Raw genomic sequence first — 23,589 nt, 5'->3', positions numbered from 1 at the left:
TTTAGGACTTGTTTTCTTTTGAGCCATCACTAAAATCTGTTCAAAATTATTAATAAAGCAATAGCCGATACCTCGCGTAATTTTTTTGGAATACATATGTATATTCTTTTTTGAACTTTTTTAAACCCGGGATTAATGTAGATTTGCTATCACATTGATCTTATCAGTAGTTTTATGAAATAAGTACGACCGAAATTTAAACTATAAAAGAAATTGAAAGCTGCGCAGAAACTAGCTATAGTCTTTTTGTGCTGTGTGAAAATATTTGCTCTTCAAACTGACTTCATTGTTCACTGCGAATACAGGTATCGTTGTTTACTTATTTATGTTTCTATATCTATCAAAGTTAATTCTTTTAATAAATGGTAGGTCTTCATTGAAAGTGCATGTGATCAATTTTTATTTAACAATAGAATGTATCAATTCGGTTTTAAAAAGACATTGCTTATTTTTCTTTGTTTTATTTCATCAAATTAACGAGTATCTTTGAATTGTTTAGTCAGAATTGCCTAACATCTATTATGATAAGAGAACTGTGAATGTAATTTGTATCAGACATCATAATAACGCCCCTCTCTAATCCGAACAAAACAATGCAAAACTATATCGGTTATTGTAAATAATAAAAGAAATATCGCTTTTACACAATTTTTTTACGCAAATGAAATAAAAAACCGGTTTTCATCATTTAGCATAATTATAAAAAAAACCCTGGATGTTCAATTTGTATTTCATTTCAATCACACAACCCACTAAACGAATCCTAAAATGCAAATGTATATGGAGGATTCAACTTTAAAAACAAGAGACGATTATTTGATGTTTTTTATCTTAATTTTCTTTGGAATTATCTTTATTTCATCATGAATTATAAATTTTGATATTTAATGATAGTGACAGTTTTCTCGATACACAAAAAACTATATATATTTTTTGATTCAGCTACCGGACATAAAATGCGTTGTAATTGTCGTCAATTCTATTTTTTAAAAAATGTTTATCTCTGAGAAAAATAGAAATAAATCTTTTATTTGTTCTTCAGACGTTTGTTCGACAGCACCGAAACAGGTTCAAAGAAAATCTGCGAAATACGTAGCACTGATGTCACAGGTGTTAAAAGTGTAGTATATGAACAAATTGTACGTTATGCACGCATGAACTAATTCTGATGTTCATATTTTGTTTAAGAAAAATATTGTTTTGCATTTGATAAAATTATTGTTTTTTTCCCCAATACACTAATGACGATGCAATGATATTTAAAAATTCATGACGTCAATTCAACGTATCCGACGAAAACTTGTGATGATTGCATGTGTATTATTTGAAAATATTGGTATCATAATTATCTGAAGAACATCCTTTTCCTTAGAACAATAAAAGTCATTTTACTCTATTTGTCATGAAAACCCCTTTCCGCTGAACGCAACTTCATTCATTTTTTGTTTATTAAGGGAATGTTTTAAAAAGCATCATTTTAATAATGTTCAAAAGGAACAGATGAAAATGGGTTGTGGTCATTTACTCATCATTACCATTTTCCTCGTCAACGCCCAAATGGTTTCCCCTGGGAGCGGATTTGATTATATAAGAAGTATGGGCAGAGACGACCGTCATCGACTGTGTGGGGAGATAGGAACTGAATCTAGCGCCCCAAACCTTCATCCGCCCCTCCGCAATTACAAAAGACCCTCTGATGTTTCCATATCCCCTGAGGGGCAATATCGATTTGCCGCAATATCTTCTGACACAGGGAACTGCGCACGAGTTGGCGTGTTAGTATAATAACTATTGAAAATTATTGTTTATCTTTACGATCCACATTTCTTTTATCGATTATCTTAAGAGTAATCGTAATAAAAATTGCATTTTCTTTGGTTGGCAGATAATTTCAATATATCTACTTTAGAAACAATTTGTTATTCATGAATGATCAATAACTTTCACTTTATCTTATTTAAGGGAAATTATGGGACGTCGACAAGGGTCCGTTGTGGACGCTACTATCGCCACCATTCTTTGTCAATGTGTAGAAAACAGCCACAGCTGCGGTATAGGAGGGGGCCATTTCATGACCATATATAATAGGTATATAGGATAAAACTGTACTTGTTTATTTGCGTTTGTAAAGATTTCTAAATTAACGCAAATCTACATAGGAAGAAATATGCTTTGGCGCATGTGTGTGTATGTGTGAGTGTGTGTATGTAATATGAAATAACCACTATGATATCCTCTAGACATTATGCTTAACATACATGTATAATGATTTAACGTTTTATCGTTTTTTAATTTATTAAACAACCTTTTCATTTTCAAGTGGACACATATAAATGCAGAATTGCATTATATGAAAATATTTTTTTTTACAAAAAATATTGTTCACAAGTGTATTGCATTTGGCTTCAATTTTATAAAGGGAAAAGAACACAGCTTACACAATAATTGCCCGCGAGATGGCGCCAGGGGCAGCATTGGAGGACATGTTTGTACCCACGGATAAATCATCAACTGAGGGTGAGAACAAAAAATGGCCGGGTGGGAGTATGAAAGATATAGTATGTAGGATGAGTTTTATGAGAGCATTATTGAAAGATTAATGACCGTTATTTTAAGGGTTTGAACCACTTTAACGGATTTCAAAATGAAAACACGTAAAAATGACCTTGTTTTGCTGTAGAAATATGTATTAGCATAAAGAAAACCTCTGTCCAATTTAAGACGATGATTTACACAATGATAACAAAAAATTCTAGTATGTACTCATCATGGTAAACTGCGATTCAAGACTAAGAGACGTCTATTATCCAAAATAGTATTTGAAAAAAAAACCTATTCTCGCGATCGCGATATGTTAGTCCCTTGACTTTTGGCAAAATATTCTTAATGATTTAGAACTTTGAATTGTTATGATCTGAAACAAAATTCGCAGGTTTTTTTTTCAAGCCTTTGTCAGTTTACTCTGTCGTTTTGTTATGTCTATAATAAAGACAGAACATCGTCGTTTAAAGAAACATGTCTCTTATAGTGTTTCTTGATGAATCATCCTTTGTCAACAGTGCAAGAAAATTGAAAGCTAAATTAAAGAAATAGAGCTAAACCCACTTTAGATCTCTGTATAACTGTCATATCGCTTGAAAATAATGAGCAAACTTTCACCTTTTATATAAATAATATTCAATTGGACTGGATCGGTCGGTTGCATTTAAAAAAAAGAAGCATACTAATCTTCATCAAAACTATTACCGTAAAATAAGACATTTGAGAGAAAAGGTTGTAAGATGTACGAGGAGATTAAATAGCATCAAAGTAAACAGAAATTAAATTCCAAAAAATGTAAATATTCTATTTGTTTTGCGTCTTATTAAAACTTTAAGTTAACTCAATGAGTAAATACTTTTAATTTTAAAAACTGCAGAAGAAATTTACATAACCTGCTAGCGTATTTTTCGCCAATGTCGCTACCTTCATAACCCGAATGAATCACTAAAAAAGCGTTTTATTGCTGAAATAAAGTCTTCTGAAGAAGAATGCTATATCTTCATGTGTAGAAATCATTTTCTAACAACTATCAAAAATTAAAATCACTGGTCTTGCAGCTAGGATACTTTATTATTAATTGCTTCATATCTTGTATTTTCCTTTTAATTTTCAAAATTAAAAAAAATACAATACAGCATACTATGAATGTATAAAGATATGTTTCATAATGGGTAACATATTTCATGGCCCGTCATTAGTTTCACACACTGTTTAAATAAGGCGCAAAATAAAGATTTTCTCTCTCGCGTTATTTAGACCGTTAAAAAGCTTGTGATGCTATCTAATCTTACTAAGCATCTGACAGCCCTGTTACAACGCATTTTAAAAATTATGCATTTTGAAAAAAAATCTAAGTGCGTTAATTTTGGGACCAAGTCAACGCACTTTGGAATTTTTTTTAAAGCGCTTTAATATCGTCGATATTAACGCACTTTGAAAAATAATTGTTCAGGGTTTGGTCGAAATAATTGATTCTTTAATATATAGCAAATAATTGTTTTAACCTTGTTAAGCTCAATGGGAGATATTAAAAAACCCATATTGGATTCTCAGCTAACTTGATAAACTATTTCTCGCTTTTCATTGAAGCTTATGTTGATTGACAATTTACACATAAAGAGCTTTCCACACAGCCCTCTCTCATTAGTCATTGACCTTAATTCTTTTAATAGTATAGATTACAAGATAATAAAAAATAATAAACCCTACATCATATATGTACATACTGAGTGCTGACCATGACTTATCTTACTCGGCTTTTTAAGGAATAATAATTAAAAGTCGATTTCGTATTAAAAAGACCTGGTATAATAATTAAATGCATGAACAGTACTGGTGTAACATTTAAAGGCGGCCTAGCAATTGGTATTCCTGGGGAAATCAAAGGTTTGTATGAAGCTTGGAAAATTGGCGGAAAACTTCCATGGAAAGACCTCTTTCAGCCAACCATCAAGAAGCTCCGTGAAGGATGGAACGTGAGTGAACCATTGGCAGTCGCCATTGAAGAGCAGACGGCAGTTTTTTTAAGACAGGATAATTTAAGGTACATGTAAGGTTAGTTAGTGTTGTGCTTACTTTTAGAAACTGTTAGGTTGTTGAGTTGTTGTGATTATTGGGTTAAAATATTAATATTGTTGCCACCATCCTTTCAATTTTCTCATGTTAACCGCTAGAACTAAAATAAATGTTGTTCCAGATGATAAGACTTGATTTATATATATGCATTTTTAAAATATTTTTTACCACAGATTAGCGTTAACAAACCCGCAGACTGGACGACCATACAAACAAGGGGAAACTATCAAAATGCCACTCCTGGCAAAAACATTCGAGACAATTGCAGACGATCCGCATGCGTTGTATAATGGCTCCCTGGCTGAAGACGTCGTTGCGGACATTCAGGAAGCGGGTAAGTTTCTTTCGGTTAATGTTTTGTTCGTGTTTAATCAATAGCTGCACGTTCAAACATAAATTCTTGTCTATTATGGTTGTAGGTGGGATCATTACTAAACAAGACTTACAGAACTACGTGGCAGTAATCAAAGAGCCCCTGGTGATTAAACTGAATGATGATTCTACCATCTTCACGCCTCCACCGCCATCTAGCGGCGCAGTGTACGCCATGATTCTTAACATAGCCGACAGTAAGTTGATTCTTTCTGGTTTTCCGAATTTAAAACAATTTAGATATAATTAAACCACGGTATGATTATGTATCAAAAATGATATCAAGGAAATTATTTTAAAAAGATCGTAATTTGAATGATAGTAAATTTTTACCCGGCAGAATATGGATTTAACCCAGACAGTGTCTCGACCCCCAAAGAGTCAACGTTGACTTGGCATAGAATTGTGGAGGCCATGAAATTTGCGTTTGCAAAAAGAAGTGGTCTGGGGGACCCCGATATGGAGAGTCAGACCTTCAAAGATGAGATCGATGAGGTAAAATTTGTCTTTCCGTTTTTTTTTATCTGTTTTTCCGTTGTTTTCAGGTTTGATGAAATTTCAATGTTCTGAATCTATTCGAACATCACTATATAATTGATTAAAAATTGCAATTCACTTGATAAAATTTTGGGTCAGACTGCAATATTAATTGTTTCAGCTTGTTAAAAACATGACATCATCAAGTTTCGCCGATTACATTCGCTCTAAAATCTCGGACACTGCAACTTTTGACACTTTGTATTATGGACCAACGTTTTACGACCAATCAAGAACCGGAACATCACATTTATCAGTTTTGGCGCCAAATGGGGATGCCGTTTCTTTAACTAGCACCATTAATTTATTGTGAGTATTAATAATTCTATTTTTTTATTCATTAAAATAGTTAAAATGAATTGAACATTATTATTTTATATCAATATTATTGTGTCAAACTACATTCAACCACCATTCTATGGATAACCAACTTAGGTTATCAAATGTGTGTTATAGTTTTGGTTCAAAGGTTGTTGGAAAAAGAACAGGGATAATATTTAACAACGAAATGGACGATTTTTCAACACCTAACACAGTGAACTCCTTCGGAGTTCCAGCTTCTGCTGCAAACTTCATCAAGCCCGGGAAAAGACCGCTGTCCTCCATGTGCCCCAGTATAGTGGCGGACTCTGACGGACATGTCAAGTTAGTGGTGGGAGCTTCCGGCGGTACTAGAATCACCACTTCCACAGCTTTAGTAAGTTGTTCTGTCCTTAGAATTTTGTATGTTATCTCTGCCGATTTTTTAGAGTCCTCCGAGTTAAGAAAACCGTTACTATTTCGCAGTAAAAGTTCCTTATCTGTTAGGTTAGCATTGAAACCCTGTGGTTTAAGTACGGAATAAAGAAAGCCATAGACCACAAACGTCTTCATCATCAGCTGTTACCAGCCTACATTACTGTGGAAGAAGGATTTAATCCTGTAAGTGACATGTATTTTTCTTTAGATTTCTGTAAACGTGATTATTTCTGCACTTTGGTAGTTATGCAAAGTAATATGGTTAAAATTCTAGTACACTTAATCATTCAAGTCTTTGTCAGCAATTTCTTTGTGTTTCTCTTGGAGATGATAACTAACTTCATAACAAAATAGCGTATATTTAGTTTACTTTCCTTTTTTTTTTTTTTTTTTAAAGTTTTGAGCACATTGTTTACTCACGTTGACAAAATATCTATTAATCAAATAACATCTGAACATTTTGTAAAAAATGAAAATCAGTTCCAAAAAAAGACGTGACTAGATTTTCTGACTTCTATTTACTAGTAATTAATAGTAGTGGGAAGTAATGAACCATTTAATATATGACTTATGAATAATAAAATTTCGCTTTGATATTGATTATCATAAACACTATTGTAATTTAATGTATTCCACTTCAAATTTAATACACGTAGTTCTTAAAAATATTTGATATTCAATTTATTATTCATTATATTATCTAAACTCTTAACTATTTACTAATAGCCTTATATTACACGTATTTTCTTCATTAGGCAGGCATTGAGATATTTTGAATTCAATCCTACCTGAAAATATACGTTGTTAAAAATTGCCTTTGGTTTTTCATTAGATATCCCCATTTTATGCGATCAATTTATTGTAAATCATTTATGATATTAAACAAAATTTAGAACTGTAAGATGATACCTAAAGACTAATTGAAAATCATCACCCTTGGTAATGATACTACAAATAATATTTTTGACACAAAAAGCAATCAAATTATTTTCTTTACTGCCATCAATCTAGCTTTATTGTTCTAATGTTTTATGAAAATTTTAAGTAAGATGTTTTAGTGATGTTCTTTTTTGATAAACTCTTTTTCAACTTCAACATGTTTTAGCAACACGCAATGAGCAAACATTATTTTTGTTTTGCAATATAATATTGTTTTACAATATGTTTTCCTACTTTTCTAAACAGAAAAGAAATGAAGCAACCATTATCAGTAACATTTCTACATCAAAATGTAAAACTTTACAAAATGTCACATATATGTGATTTTGATTTCTATCTTTATATTTATCACAGCAAGTTATAAACGGATTAAGACGGATCGGCCACAACATCACAATGTCTGCCAGTGCTGGCTCTATTGTTCAGGGTATTCTGCAACTCGAGGAAGGCAAGATAACCGCTAACGCAGACTACAGAAAAAGAGGAGTTCCGGATGGATACTAAATCCTACTTTGTCGCTATTATTGCTAAAATATAAAATAGCTTTGGTTTCTATAAAATTCTTTTTAATATTGTACATGTAGCGATAAATAAAATTAAGTCTATTTTTGCGTGTGTTTTTTTTAGTGGATATGAAATTGTGGATTTTTTTACTTTTTGAAACATTAGTAAATAAAAACTGACTGTTGTCATATTTGAACTGCTGGACGTTAACGTTAATCCAAACAAGCATCTGTGATTATCACATTTAATCTATGACAAAAGTCTCGAAATATCCAAAACAAATATTGTACACACTGCAAAATATTCGTGAGTACATTTTTTCTGGTTATTTCATTTTTAGCTACATCAGTACCATACATGGAATTTTTAAAAGTCATTTTCAATAGGGTACACATAATACCCTTTATGTTCTAATTCACCCGTTCAAACGAACATAAAATATTTATAAACTAAAACTCAAAATACCAATATATAAGAACAGCTCGCCTGCGCGATTGCAACATACTTTTTTATTACATTATATACAGGTACAATCAGCTTTACGTTTTCCTTCAATCAACTTTCTGCAATATAAAAAACATATTATCGGCATCCATATCACCTAACTAATAAATTGAGTGGGTGGGTTGGTGGATGGGTGGGTGTCGTTTGCATGATAGGCAGCGAATTCTCAAAAGGTAAACGTACTACATTTAGCTGTGTATTCTATTTAGCGCTTTTGGCGGAATGCGACTTCCGCTAAATCAAGTACATCGCTAAATGCGATGCATAAATGCATATGAATAGTCACATTCAGGAATACGCTAAATAATTCAAATCCAAGCCAACTTGTTCAAAAATTATTTTCCGCCAAATATCTTACACGCCAAATATAATACGTTTACAGTAACTTCTACTACTTTAAAGCTGACATTATTTCATCAATACGCATTATTTCCCTTTTATCTGCGACTACCGCCATATTAGTTGTCGATTTCTATTGTTCTGCTCATCGCTACACACCCCCTATATAAGCTGAGAGCACTATTCATGCTTCATCGCATTCAGGAATTTCATACACCTAAACACGTTACGACGTGTAGAAACGCGTTTTGAAGAAAATAAAATGACAACTATTGCACTGGCAAGATATATCCAATGCACGATGAAACAAGACAGACTGAAATCCAGGCGCAGATACTTATAAATATATAAAGGACTATATATAATATGATCAAATAACTGCCCCCTCCCAGTTTTAACCAATTTTTTTGTAGTATCGTATCAATATCAAATCTTTATCCAACGTTATAAAGAGGTTGTCTAACATATTAGACTCAACATTAGTCACCATTGTCACTGACCTGTCTATCTATGACGTCACTTAAGCAATTTTTTTCCAAATGTAAATACTAATATCGTCATTTTCCCTTGATACTTTGCCTTTGTAAGTATAGAGCGCAGGTGTACTCAAATGCGATTAAACACACACACACACACACACACACACACACACACACACACACACACACACACACACACACACACACACACATATATATATATATATATATATATATATATATATATATATATATATATATTAAATTATATCATATTATATCATTAAAGGTTGTAAATCCATCCACTAATGCATTTGAAAATGTATGCAAATGTGTATCATTACTGGTCAAGATAGTACTTATTTCTCATTTTTTTCTTCATATCATTAGAGGTTACGGTTTTTGACCGCTAATGATATAAATCTGAAAGTATATCATTAGCGGACGGTTAGGTTGTTCGTTAATGATAAAATTATATCATTAGTGGTCAACATCTTGACCACTAATGCAACATTATATCATTAGTGGACGTTGTATCATTAGAGGTTGCTACATAGCATGCTCGGTCTAATCACCTTAGTATCACTGTCTCCTTTAAAGAAAAAATTACCCCTCTAGAAGCAGCATAATATTTAGATCAGTAGTAATCAAAAGCTTACAATTGAATATAAACATTCTTTTCTATTTATGATATTTTTCTCTTCGTCCTTTCTTTTCCTAAATTCTCTATCTTTAGCTTGATTATAAACTGTACATATTCACAATATGCACTCGTTGGTTGTTTTTATTAGTAAAACATATGCAATATGTTTGATATTAAACTAATAGTTCGTGTTCATTGAAACATGTGTTTGTTGCTACTGCATAAACAATTCCTTCAAGTTGGATAAGTTTAACTTGCAGATTATTGTTAACTGGACGACCATACAAGCAAAGGACAACTATCAAAGACAATTGCAGACGACCCCCATGTGCTGTATAATGGCTCCTTAGCTGATGACGTCGTTGCAGACATTCGAGAGGCTGGTAAGGTCTATTTTTACTTAATAAGTGCATTTTTGTTGATAAGTTCTTATACACTCGGCAGGGTTTTCCTTTAAGGTGGAATCATCACCAAGAAAGACTTACAAAATTACGTGGCAGTAATCAAAGAGCCACTGATAATAAACTAGGTAATAATTCTACCATCTTCACGCCACCACCGCCATCAAGCGGCGCAGTGTACGCCATGATTCTGAACATCGCAGACAGTAAGTTTGACCACAGCATTAGATAAATGTTGTAAAAACTTTGCAAGGTCTTCTTTTCTTATGTTTGTTATTGAATAACACATTTATCAACTGTCGAATTCATATTCAAAATCAAATATGAAAAAATCTGTTATTCTTAGCTTTTTAATTATACAGCCCTTTATACTACGATAAAAAACTTATATAAATTCATATGTGATACGTATTTACGATGTTTTGGGTTGTTGTTTTTTAAAAAAACTTTTTCGATAGAATATAGATTTACACCAGACAGTGTTTCTACAACTGAAAAATCAACGTTGACCTGGCACAGAATAGTTGAAGCCATGAAATTTGCGTACGCAAAAAGAAGTAGTCTCGGGGACCCGGATATGGAGAGTCAGAGTTTAAAGAATCATATTGATGAGGTAGAATTACTCTACGTTATCGTAGAAAACGTATGAGCTGTGACGAGTTCAAAGCGGGTCTCTGTTTACACAACTGTCAGAAATATTATTGTATTTGTCTTATTGATAAAGTCACATTAATTATTTATCAATGCTTGTCATTTAAAAAAGGGTTTTGAATAATATATTTCCATAGATTTTTAAAAAATATATGACGTCATCAAGTTATGCTAATTACATTCGATCCAAAATTTTGGACACTTCAACGCATGACTTTATGTATTATGGTCCGACATTTTACGACCGATCAAAAACCGGAACATCACATCTAGCAATTTTGGCGCCAAATGGGGATGCCGCCTCATTAGCTAGTACCATCAATATCTAGTAAGTGTCCTTAATTTCCTCTAATTGAGTTAGATTTGTTTGGATCTGGTTTAATGTTAAGACATATATACTTATCAGCCTTTCCATTATTGTTTTAAAGTCCTTTTAAATAATTGTAGAACAATTTACAAGGTACAGACACATTTTTAGTTAAAAAAAAGATCAAGTTTGCAATTTTATTATCAAAATATAGTTTTGGATGAAAAGTGGTTGGGAAAAGAACAGGCATTATATTCATAAACCAGATGGACGACTTTTCTACACGGAACACAACAAACCATTTCGGAGTTCCTGCGTCTGCTGCAAACTTCATCAAACCCGGGAAAAGACCTCTGTCCCGCATGTGTCGTAGTATAGTGGTGGACTCTGACAGACATGTCAAACTGGCGGTGGGAGCTTCCGGGGGAACCAAAATCACTACAGCAACCGCCTCAGTAAGTTGCGTAGGTTCTCATGTTAAAGGGGCATGGTAATGATTTTGGTCAAAAATTATTTTTTCAATTTTTAATGTTTACAATGCTTCAGTAAGGCATTTTTAATAGGCAACCATCATTTGAGTATCGATTTTTTTAGTTATAAGTGAGTAACAAGGCTATGTACATGTAAACAAAGCTTTTGTTTAATTTGAAATGTTGAAGTGAAAATTCCAGTTTTAGACTTTAACGTTATGAACTGTTATGCTTAAAATGAATAAGAACATAGTAAAATCAGTTTAAAAAAGATTTTTTACTAGTATATTGAAGTTATTGAAGCTACGTAAACAAACACAGGACACGAGCCTTCTTTACATGAAAAAGAATTGTGAGCGCTGTATCTTGCTTATAACTGAACGGCTGACTCTCAAATCTTATTTTGTTATTGGAAAAGCATTCCTAAAGCATTGTACTTAATAAACATAAAAACAGAAAAAATAGAATTTGACCAAAATTGTGACCATGCTCTTATAACATCCTATATAATGTTTATTCAAAGACAAATGGGTAAATCTAAAAGACTTATTTCGATATTAAAACGCCAATAAGTTTCTAATTAGTTGCTATTTATTTTTGTAGGTTAGTATTGAAATTCTGTGGTTCAAGTTTGGAATTAAAAAACCATTGACTACAAACGGTTTCATCATCTGTTGTTGCCAGAGTACATTACAGTGGAGGATGGATTTAATCCTGTATGTGTTTCTTCTTCATCGTTTTAAAATTGAGATCTTCCAGTTGTATTTCTCTTGGTTAGATCATTGGGATATTTGATTAACATCAAGAGTATCAAGGGTAAAAAAAACAAGAGAAAATGGAGTGCCTGATGGATATTAAAATTTCAATATCTTGAAGTGGTTTAAAAGAATAAAATTCTGCTCGTTTTGTGTACATTGACAATAACGTATTTTACAAGCAATGCTAATGTTTTATTAAATTGATAGGTTTAATCAATTTTGATATTTCTTTATTGAATGAAAAAAAAACCTCCACCCATATTTCGAGCTGTTGATGAATTTTCAACTCTTATTTCGAACACACTACACAAGCTATCAATTGTGCTTCTTTATACGGCGGACATGGGAGGGCACCACAGGCCGCTTGGACGGGATAAAACAATCTACCATCGAAATTTTGTCTAGTTCCGTCCATAAGGTATTCAGCATTTTCATCCACGCACAAATACTGTAGAATCATTTAAATTCGTGGAGGCCAATTTTCGTGGAATAATGACTTGTTTGCTGATTCATGGGGATGTAATTTCGTGGGTGCGTCTGTTACTTACTGTTTCAGCAACAAAGATTTTTCTTTCTAAATTTGTTTTCGTTGAGGATTTAAATTCGTGGGGGAGGGCTACCCACGAATAACACGAAAATTGAACCACCACGAATTCTAATGATTCCACAGTATTCTCGTATAGCAAGACCAGAATATTGACATGCTGCTGTTAAGACTCCTGCGTATTCAATAGACCAATTCGAAGGGCAGGTCATTTTGGCAGGTATCATAATAATTGATGACACATGCGCAACATCACACACCGCACAGGGGACATCGTCATCTACTGCAACATTCCTGTACGTGTATTGATATTCTGATCCATATATAAAGCTTGACGATGCCCTGTCGTCATTTTGGAAATGAGTTGGAAAATCCGATGGAGCTGGGTCCGGATTGTGTGGGAGACAAAGGGTATTGGCGCCGTTTCCATCTCGATTATAATGTCCTCCACCAGCAATACCTTTAAACATGTAGGTAGTGTCCCATATCAAAAGTGCAGAATCTTACATACATGTCTGTACTAAATATGTCAGGAACGTTATGTAGGTACAGACGATGAGAATTACAAAGAAGTATAATTACCACTGTAGACTGTGTCCGTTCCGTTCTTTGGTGGACAATTTCTTTTGCCCCAAATAGTATAAGTAGATCCTATAAAACATTCAATGAGCATAGCTTTAGAAGGTACTTTCTTTAAGATTTCACTAACAGCTACAGAATCGGTAAGATCTATTGAATTACCACCGCTTTGGTTTGAAAGGGGCATAATCAAGATTTGAGCTGAAAAATTTTCATTTCATTGTTTGCAATGCTTCATTGTGGTACTGTGGGACAGGTTTGTATGTAAATAAAAAGCAAGATACTGAGCCTACAAGTCTTTCCTACATGTATGTAAGAAATGTCCGTGCTTAGTTTTTTCCCATGTGTTTAATATGCCTTCAAGGTTTTGTTTCAAGCATATTCTAATTAAGTTTATCATATATTTGAAGCAAACTTTTCCAAGTACAAATAATTTTCTAAGTTAAGAAACATATTATCTTAAGATCTAAATTTCTCCACACATTTGCGAACATCATTTTGAAATCTTGGATTGTATTTCAGTTTCTATATAAGGATTCCTTCCGACATTATCTCATCAAATGTACATTTAATTTGTTTTTTGTAAATTGTAAAACATACAAAAGATATCAGATTGTCAAACATAACTTTATGCGTATGAGTATAATTGAAACATATTGTATGACAAACAAGAGAGATTACTAAAAGACCATTTTTAAAAGACCTTAAGAAGGCAATTAGGGATAGATAACTGTAATCTCTCTGGGTTTGTTTTCACTTGGATCTAAGTCCTGAATAGGGCACTACAAGTAGAACACAGACCTAGAGGCGCACCACGGGCAGAAGGGGAGGTAGCAAGAGGTTGATACAGTGATTTGATTATGATTTGGATGGCAGGACAACGGTGATTAATATTTGCAGGAGACATCCATCGACCACAGTTAGTGGTCATCCAATGAATAGGAAATTGCTCTTCTTGATATCGCGGTCAACAAAAAAGAGAGATATCAGGTTAACGGACCTGGTGCAACGCTTGGGTGTAAGACATACACCAGTTATGTCACGTTGCACGTTACACTAATAACAAACTGTCTATTTTATTTTACTAACTTGCATGCATCAAACAGAAGAAATACATTTTCATTCCACTTGCTTACTGTCAACTTGTTATCTGTAGTTTCTTATAAATAGTTTCGAGAGGTTTTTTTTAGCATTCATTTTTGTGTAGAACTTTAGCAATTTGTAGTAAAAAAAAATAATCTGTGCTTTGCTTAGATAACAAATAACTCTGAATTCTACATCTCGATTTAACTCTATAACTGACACTTTAATATTGGTTGGTAATCACATTATAATATAGCACACTGCAAACATCAAAAAGGAAAGTGTGTAGCTTAAATTGTGACCATGCGTCCCTATAACGACATAAACAAAGCAAACCTCTTATCAAACGTTCGGTAAAAACATTTATTTGTCAACTTCATCTTTTTCGATGTTATAATATTTATCTTATTAGTTATAGTTGACAAACAATAATGGTACTGTGTATGGTACATTTATCCCATCCTCTAAATTTGATCTTGTTAATCCCTAATATTCTAGTTCTTGTAGGAAATACTGTAGATTCCTAATTAAACGCGAGGAATTAATATCCGCGTAGAATCGCGAGAAGCACCCTCCGCGGATTTTAAAATATCGCCATTATTTCCTGAAAGTTGAGAACCATAAGAGAAAGAGAAAATATGTCCACATTCACGATTTTATATTCCCGCGATTTGATACAATCCAGCGGGATCACGGAATTAAGTACTCGCGTAATATAAGGAACTTACAGTATTTGTAAATAGATCTAGATCTATTCAATGTTCAAGAATTACAATGTTACCTTGGTTTCCATATCGGTTGTTGGTAATTTGTTTAAGGGATTCGATTTCCGCTTGTTGAGCGGCGATGGTATTGGTGAGATGAGAATTAACCTTCTCAAGCTCCCGTTGAACAGCTTGTATCTGAGAATGGAACAGATCGGGATCATTCATTAGGATTCTTTTGTCAACATTGTTTGCGTTGAAATGTCGGCAAAAGGCAACGACCGTAAAAACTAGAGACCAAACAAATTTCGCCATAATTATAACGTGGCACAAAACTTATCTAAGAGGTTGTTATCTTGTGGGATCTAACCTAATAAGGCTTATATACACAATATATGTCATTTGTAGGCTTGCAATATTTCGGCAGATTATGAAAAAAAATAAAGAAAAGTTTTAACAGTTGTAACATTTTTTTTAGTTTTATAATATCATCATGACATGCCACAAATTCTATCTGACAATATATCTTATCAATGTACATTTGTATTGTTGATCATTTTAAAGTGTATAATATGATTTTATTTGCATTTTATGACTGTTAATCACTAAAAGAAAATTTTAAAATTTGACTTATTTGACTTTTTATGTCTAATTTATATTTGTAACTTTCAGTTTGCTTTCTTTAGAAGTAAATTTCTTCAGTCTGTGATTTACAGAGGAGCGTATTTAGACCACACAGCATGTAACTTTTTGTGAATATCATCTTTTATAAACATTACTATTGCTTTACAAATTTTATATTGGCTTTTTTCAGCTAAAACGATGACATTTAATAAGAATCAAACAAAAAATTAACTGATGATAATGGAAAACTATATAATACATCGTAAAAAAAATCGAGCTTTTAAAAGAATACGTCAATGATATACATTTTGAATTCTAGGTCAATGAATATTTTCTGAGAATTTAAAAAAAGATCCCTCAAATTGTTACACTATGATTGAAATTCTCTTAGTAGTGAAATGTTGTAATTAAATAAACTCTTTAAAAATAAAATTCTTTTTTTTTTTAGAAAGGCCGTGTAACTAAATTAAATATAAAGAATTAGATTTTTATAGAATAATTAAAAATATACTCCAGTCATATATAGTGTATTTCCTCCATCAATTTTCTAAACAGCCAAATTTTGATTTAATTTAACAAAAATATTATAGTAAACAAAAATATTAATTCTTCTGGTATTAAAAACTGAACAAAGTCAATGGTCAGATTTGATAATGTGTTGTCTTTTAACATGTTTCCGAATATTTTATAATTTTTTCTTATTGCATGTCATACAATTAACGAAAGGAATAAATGAGATAAAAACCAACAAAAAAGCTACAAAATTATAACTTGATAATTTACTGATACATAAGAACTAAAGTTTAAATTTGTTCTTGCAATGTTGCCAATATCATTTTTGAAAAACAGAATAAGAAGAATTTAGTCCGAATTTCATGTTTTGCCAAAAGTATAATAAACTTGTTTGAGTCTAATTCCACATAATAATAGTCTTTCTGTTCTAAAACAGTAAGATTATATGAAGAGAAATTTTCGTCATGAAGAATGGGCGAAGCGACGTGAAGCGGGTCCTTCGATTCATAATGAAGATTTTTATCCTTAATGTCTTGTCCTATAATTATCGTCAAAATGTAAGCAGTTATGGGAAAACTTGGATATCGGATATAAGATATTTTGAAAATACAACTCACAAAACTTGCAATCGCATAAAATTAGGTAATGTAATATAAATTGACCTTTCGAACACGCTAACTGATAAGTATTTCACTGGTGGTACAGACTAGTTACATTATGAAAAGTTAGAAGAGTTTACACTATGTAAACAAGTGGAAATGCTACCCGGATTTTTTATGTTTATTATGCGCGCAGTGATGTACATTTTGCTCCGTTCACATGTTAATATATTTTGACAAAAAACTTCGTGCAATGGTGGAGAAAAATATACTTGAATGCACTCGTGTATTTTAAGAGGAATTAAAATAATGAGCGGAGCAAAAACTCTACGAGGATTGTACATGGATATTAGTATGAATAATTATTTATATCTGCAATATGATCTTTGGTAAGATAGAAATTCCACGAAGGTACATATATCAAAGATTAAGTGAATGCAAAATTACCTAAAAATTCTGAAATAGATTTATAAGCAAATTTATCGGGGTCGTTAATCATGTAGTTATTTCATTCACGTCATTAAACTTAATGTCAATAGATGTCGATGTAAAATGGGAAAAAATCCCCTAAATGTTATAATTGTATTGTTTTTATTGTAGCTTTATACATTTGTAATCAAAGGACAGTTGAAATAGACGTTATATGCGACATAATTGAATATTATAATTGCAATATTGTTATTTTTTTTTTTGGAGGTAGGGGTGTGAATGTATTGAATTCAAAGTAAAAGAACTCTTATCTCTAAAATTTTATATTGCGGTCTATGATACCATTCCCATAATTTTCAAACCACGATTAAGGAACAATAAGATGTTACGGTACTTAAAAGGTGCTTAAAATTAACATTTTCCAATGCCTTTATCTGTGATAACACTACGAATCGATTTTGTACTATACAGACCAATAAATTCAAATGATGTATTGTTTGGGCGCAAGCAGGGTTTTCATACTTATTATTCTAGTTTTAATCGTACAACTGCTGAAAATTATATATATAAAGGTAATAAGGAATCATTCTTTGAATATTATAAGATGATAATTTCGGTCGGGGCTTGATCAAATCCATCATAAAGTCCTTTAGGCTTTATTGGATTTGATCAAGCCCCGACCGAAATTATCACCTCATAATATTCAAAGAATGATTCCTTTTTCCGTAAATATTGTCTTAGATTTGTAACTATAAAATGATCAAATAGAAATGAATTTGATCACTTATAAACGTTCTTTTTTAGCAATTGCATTTTCTAACCTTACTGATGTGCTAAAGAAAACAACTAGTAAATGCAATAATTGAATTCTATTTGTAGGTTGTTCTACAAGTAAAACTCAGTAAAATGTCTGGTAAGAAAAAGACTTATTTGTATATCAAACGTAAATTAAAACATTAGAGAGGATTTAATTTCTTTTACACACATTACACCAAACCAAGACTCGTTCCAAAGAAGACGATTTTGAGATTATTGTTTTCCTCTTATTGTTCACTTGATCGAAAAAAGGGCTCTCATCATCAACTCACCATTGGCACATGTTCTCATTATCATCCTCATTGTTTATGCTGGTGTTTGCCTTTCAGTGTTTTCATTCGTTTTTTATGAAAAGAATGGACAAGGACCCCTGACTTTTGTCATGTGAGGAAATTGGGACTGCATCTGACGCCATCATACTTGATCTGACCTTTCACAGTCTCGTCATTTTCTCACGAGTAGCTAAAAGGTTATCTTGTTAGCACTTCAGCACTTAATGTTGAATAATGCATTGATCATTCATATGATAGGTGTAGTTTAAGAACCATGTTAATGTTGTGCAAGTTAAGTTCATATCTATATTCAAATTGTCTTTAGTTCTCAATTTCTTCGGTAAGTATTTCCACGAAAGTTGCATAAAAGGTTTGAGAAATAAAGTACGAGTTTTCGTAAATGTTGCAGAATAACCTCCGAGGTCGAGAAATGTTGTTTTGAAATATAAAAGCTGAGGCGTAGCCGAGGCTTTTACATTTCAAACAACATTTCGAGACCGAGGAGGTTATCCTGCAACATTCAAAATAACAAGAACTTTTATTTCTATTCTACTAACAGCCCAGTATTTCTACAGATCGTTTCTCCTATAGAGAGACGATCTAGGCCATTTTGACGGCTGTTCCGTGTAACCCCAATGGTTTTTTTTTAGTAATGTTTACATGTGTATCGATCAAAGGAATTACATGCAGACGACAGAATTTTTCTTTGGTTTTTAAATCTCTTCACTTATTTATAAAATATCTTTGAGTTGTATTCCTAATATTCTAAGGGCAATTTATACTCGATTCTTAACATATCGCGGGTTCTATGGTATCGCGGTATTTCTGTTTACGTATAGTAGCACGCGCTAAAATTGACATTTGACGTCGGAATATTTTTAGACATAGTAAACAGAGGCACGCTGAAGATCACTGAGGTATATAATAGAGGAAACTCACAATAACATTAGTTTCTGGAAATGTTTCAGTATTGATAGATTTTTTGACAAAATGATTTAACTTCCGCGATATCATAGGACGGGCTAATAATATGATTATTACTACTACACGTTATATATTTTAAGTAAAAACATGCAGTAAAAATGTGCTAGGAAGGTCCTAGGAACAGCCGCATTGATCTCTTAAAAATAAACATTTGAGGCAATACACATCGTTTTGACTGGAACTAGCACCTGAAATTAACATGGTTTTAAAACTTTTTACGGTTTGAAGTTGTAATTTCATGATCAGTGCGAGACAAATAGGTATTTCTGATCTGATAATTTACTGATGACGTTCGTGGTAAATTGGAGAATAATGTCCGCTGCATCTCTTTGATCTCGTCAATAACTGTAGTAGAATGACAAATAATCATCTTGCATGCATAATAACTGTTTTGTTATCTAATATTCAGATTTTATTAACTGAATATTATTTTTTCATATATCATTATCACACCACACAATATATCAGCTAATACTGTTCTGAGAGCTCTTTTATTTCGAACAGACAACACATGATATCAGTTGTGCCGATCTATACGGCGGGCACGGGAGGGAACCACAAACTGCTTGGACGGGATAAAACAACCTTCCATTATAGTCCTGTTGTCGAGTTCCCTCGGAGAGATATTCAGCATTCATATCCACACACAAATATTCTCCGATATGATGAACAGAAGGATGTTGATCTGATGATGTTAAGACTCCTGAATATTCTATTGACCATTCAGTTGGACAGTTTATTTTGGCAGGTATCATAATGACGGATGACGCACGCGCAACATCACAAACTGCACAGGGGACATCATCATCTACTGCAACATTCCTGTACGTGTATTGATATTCTGATCCATATAGAAAGCCTGACGATGCCCTGTCGTCGTTTTGGAAATGAGTTGGAAAATCCGACGGGGCTGGGTCCGGATTGTGTGGGAGACATAGAGTATTGGCACCGTTTCCAGGTTGGTTATAATGCCCCCCACCAGCTATTCCTGTATAGAAACAAAAGGTCTATCACAGTGCTGTTTGTCGCAAATTATTAACACCCGATTTAGAACATAACGAGGTGATCGGATATACAATTGATATACTTACCACTGTAGATTGCTTTTGTACCGTTGTTTGGAGGACAGTTTTTCTTACCCCAAATGGTATATGTAGACCCTAAAGGAGATAGTGACATATTGCTTATAAAAAAGATCATTGAAATAAAATACTGATTTTTTTTTTTACGAAACACATTCTTACGAGTACTTATGAAAATATTCGTTAGAAAAGATACTGTGTTACCCAGTTTTGTCTTGAATTATGTTAAATACTTAATATGGACATTATAATGTGCCTTTTTATTCATGCGTTTGGTGATTTTAAAAAATCAAAATAACACATCACTATGAACTTCGTTTTGGTTCACGTTGATTTTACTATTCAATGGATTGTAAATTTCATAAGTAGAAAAAGGTTCAAACGTTACCTTGGCTTGAATGTTGATTGGTGGAGCGTTTAAGAGAATCAATTTCCGCTTGGTAAGCGGAATTAATGTTGACCTGAGCGGCAAGTTGAGTTTTTATCGTCTCAAGCTCCCGTTGAATGGCTTGTATCTGAGTATGGACCAGATCGGGATCGTTCAGCAGAATTCTTTTGTCGACATTTTCAGCGTTGAAATGTGGACCAAAACCAACAATCGTGAAAACAAAATACAAAACGAATTTCGCCATGATTACAACCTAGCACCAAAACTTATCTGCAAGATTGTTATCTTTTGGGGTCTAACTTTATAAGGCACAGAGAACATATACAGTATGTGCCATCTGTATGTAGAGTATAAATTCATAGTAGTTCATTGCAATTTTAAGTATTGTTTGATTGAGTTCACATTTTACTTACATGCAATATTCGCATTTATATGAAACAGACAGAATTGTATGTATTGAACTTGCGAGTCAGACAAATCAAAATGTTATTTTAAGGTATCCGATCCATATTAGGATCTAATTTTCTAACCTAAAATATTATTACCTAAGCAGCAATTAATTAATGAAAATTGCAATAAGGTCTACTGGGACAAGCAATTTTTTTTAAAAAGGAAAAAGTATATTAGGCTAAGAATATGAATAAATGCTTCAATAGAAATAGAAAAGCTATTGATAACAAATTTTATACCAGATTGTTTATTTTTACGGATTAAAAGCAAAGGGTAAGTTATATATTAGGACACATTCCGCCCTTATAAGATACTTAAACTTAAAATTATATCTAAGTATACTGAATATTAAGCCCATACATATCTGTTGTGCATTCCGATTCATTGTATCTGACATTTTTGGATTAAATATATATCTTGAAAGACTTTTTAAACTCAATACTTAGATGATTTAAAAACATTTCGCAAGAAATCTGAAAATAAATATTACTGAAACATGAGTTACATGTAGGATTGCAAAGTTGTATTGAAAAAGGTTTTATTTGAGGTAAAGCCATCGCTCATTTTTTAATTTTGTTATGAGAAAATTACAGCATGACGAAGATATGCTTCTGTAGTAATTGACATATAACACAAATTAAAAATATAATTTAAAAAAATACAAACTGATAATATTTGGTGGCATACTTCCGGCTTTTTGATTGATTTATAAGTTATGTTGACATGCAAGATAGTGTAACAATATGCATTGTAGACTTCATAAAAAATATAATTCAAACGTAGTTTTAAATCTGAAAAGCGTACTATTTAGGAGTCTTTATAATAAATCTGTGATTTTAAAGAAATATGATAATAATATAATTGCAAATCAGTTTATACAGAATTATCTGTAATGACGTCACCCGTGGAAAGAAGGAAATTTTTATGGAGAGATAAGTCACAGACCTTAAAGGTCGGAAAAAAGGCAGTTTATAAGCACTTGCAGGAAAGGGGTAGGGACCTGTACAGTTAGCACCATTAACTACTCTCTCTCTCTCTCTCTCTCTCTCTGATCTCGAATAAAAATTGACGATGAAGTTAAAGTATTTTTGTGGAAACGATGTTACATTTATGCCAAATATTGCTAGATCCATAAAGAAAATGTTTCATTCTTGCTCTCTTTCCTATGGTAAATATCAAATGAATAGTAGTTGAATACAGAATATAGAATACTTGAAATATCTTCATATCTTTGAACAAAGATATTCTTAATATACGTGAAATGATATTCCCTTCACACAAGTATAGTTCCTGATTATGTCGTTTCCGAACTTGAGAGGGTTTAAAAAGTGCCCAGGTCTAGAAGTTACAATGTACATGTATTACATATTTCCTTAATGAAAGTAGAAATAACAGCAAAGATAATTTCTTTAAGGAAGACTAGATTTTGCGTGCACGGGTTGACATTGCATATGATATCGTACGTTATAGATCATCGACACACCGTATTGTTAACATTTACATAACCAAGCTTTAAGCCTACAATAATGACATTAATTTCACTATACTCTGCTTAGTTAGAATAACTGTGTATCGGGACAGGCCTTCACAATAGTTAAAATGCCTCCCATATACCCAAAAAATTACAGGATTGCTCTGAAACGATTTTGGATTAAATTAATGAAGCTGCATTGAAAGTAACAGTTACAAACCATTCTGAGGTTGTAGATACCTTTCAAAAAATCTGTAATTCATATTAATGAAGAATTACAGTGTAAACACTTTTTTCACCTACGTTTTACTCGCTCCGAATTTACACACCATGCTGACATTCGAACTCTCGTGATTTTTCATAATAAATGTACTTATCTACCGTATTTTTTTTGATAAATAGAATATATGACAGATTTTCAATCATTTACGTGTATTTGTTTCATCGTTTCTGAGTTTATCCATGCAAATGTGATGTTGTGGAAATGAAAGAGCCTCTGGTGAATAAGCGTGAATGAAATGAGCATGCGCAGGATTGTAAAATCCAAAAAATTCAGATGATTTACGGAATTTAAAAGGAATTTTCGTTGATTTTTAATTAGCGAAGCTTGATTGAGAAAAAATATAAACAAATTGGTAATCTTCAAGTACCAATGATGTTTAAAATATATATAACAAAAGACAGTACTCTTCCGATTTCTCGGTATTAAAGCTAAAAAATTCGAGTCTATTATTTAAATATGGTAGTATGGATGCATGTTATATTGAAAAACACGTAACTTTGTATCGTTCT

At 32.5% G+C, this 23,589-nt stretch overlaps 1 protein-coding gene, 1 long non-coding RNA gene and 1 pseudogene across 2 annotated transcripts; 2 read left to right on the top strand and 1 right to left on the bottom strand.

Moving 5' to 3' along the window:
• Positions 1-1,501: 1,501 nt before the first annotated feature.
• Positions 1,502-7,801, top strand: LOC117692477 (glutathione hydrolase 1 proenzyme). Its single transcript, XM_034480286.2, has 11 exons — positions 1,502-1,775; positions 1,963-2,088; positions 2,420-2,517; positions 4,393-4,585; positions 4,791-4,951; positions 5,037-5,186; positions 5,330-5,484; positions 5,648-5,835; positions 5,983-6,223; positions 6,334-6,447; positions 7,558-7,801. Exons 1-11 carry the CDS (start codon positions 1,507-1,509, stop codon positions 7,705-7,707), a joined length of 1,845 nt encoding a protein of 614 aa, XP_034336177.2. The 5' UTR covers positions 1,502-1,506; the 3' UTR covers positions 7,708-7,801.
• A 2,142-nt stretch (positions 7,802-9,943) lies between these two features.
• Positions 9,944-12,284, top strand: LOC136273333 (glutathione hydrolase 1 proenzyme-like; annotated as a pseudogene).
• A 648-nt stretch (positions 12,285-12,932) lies between these two features.
• LOC117686338 (uncharacterized) lies at positions 12,933-15,510 on the bottom strand. Its single transcript, XR_010711542.1, has 3 exons — positions 15,247-15,510; positions 13,386-13,454; positions 12,933-13,263 (listed from the first exon to the last, which is right to left on the bottom strand). It is a non-coding gene; the product is annotated as an uncharacterized lncRNA (long non-coding RNA).
• Between the last annotated feature and the right edge of the window lie 8,079 nt (positions 15,511-23,589).

Source organism: Magallana gigas, chromosome 3, assembly GCF_963853765.1.
Source record: "Magallana gigas chromosome 3, xbMagGiga1.1, whole genome shotgun sequence".
NCBI lineage: Eukaryota > Metazoa > Mollusca > Bivalvia > Ostreida > Ostreidae > Magallana > Magallana gigas.
This window is presented reverse-complemented; position numbering and strand designations above follow the sequence as displayed.

Bases quoted from the DNA above. Each gene is read 5' to 3' on its own strand.
- LOC117692477 (XM_034480286.2), top strand. From the start codon at position 1,507: ATGGGTTGTGGTCATTTACTCATCATTACCATTTTCCTCGTCAACGCC. The intron at 5,187-5,329 runs GTAAGTTGATTC...TTTACCCGGCAG, and splicing joins GATTCTTAACATAGCCGACA to AATATGGATTTAACCCAGAC. The intron at 5,485-5,647 runs GTAAAATTTGTC...TAATTGTTTCAG, and splicing joins TCAAAGATGAGATCGATGAG to CTTGTTAAAAACATGACATC.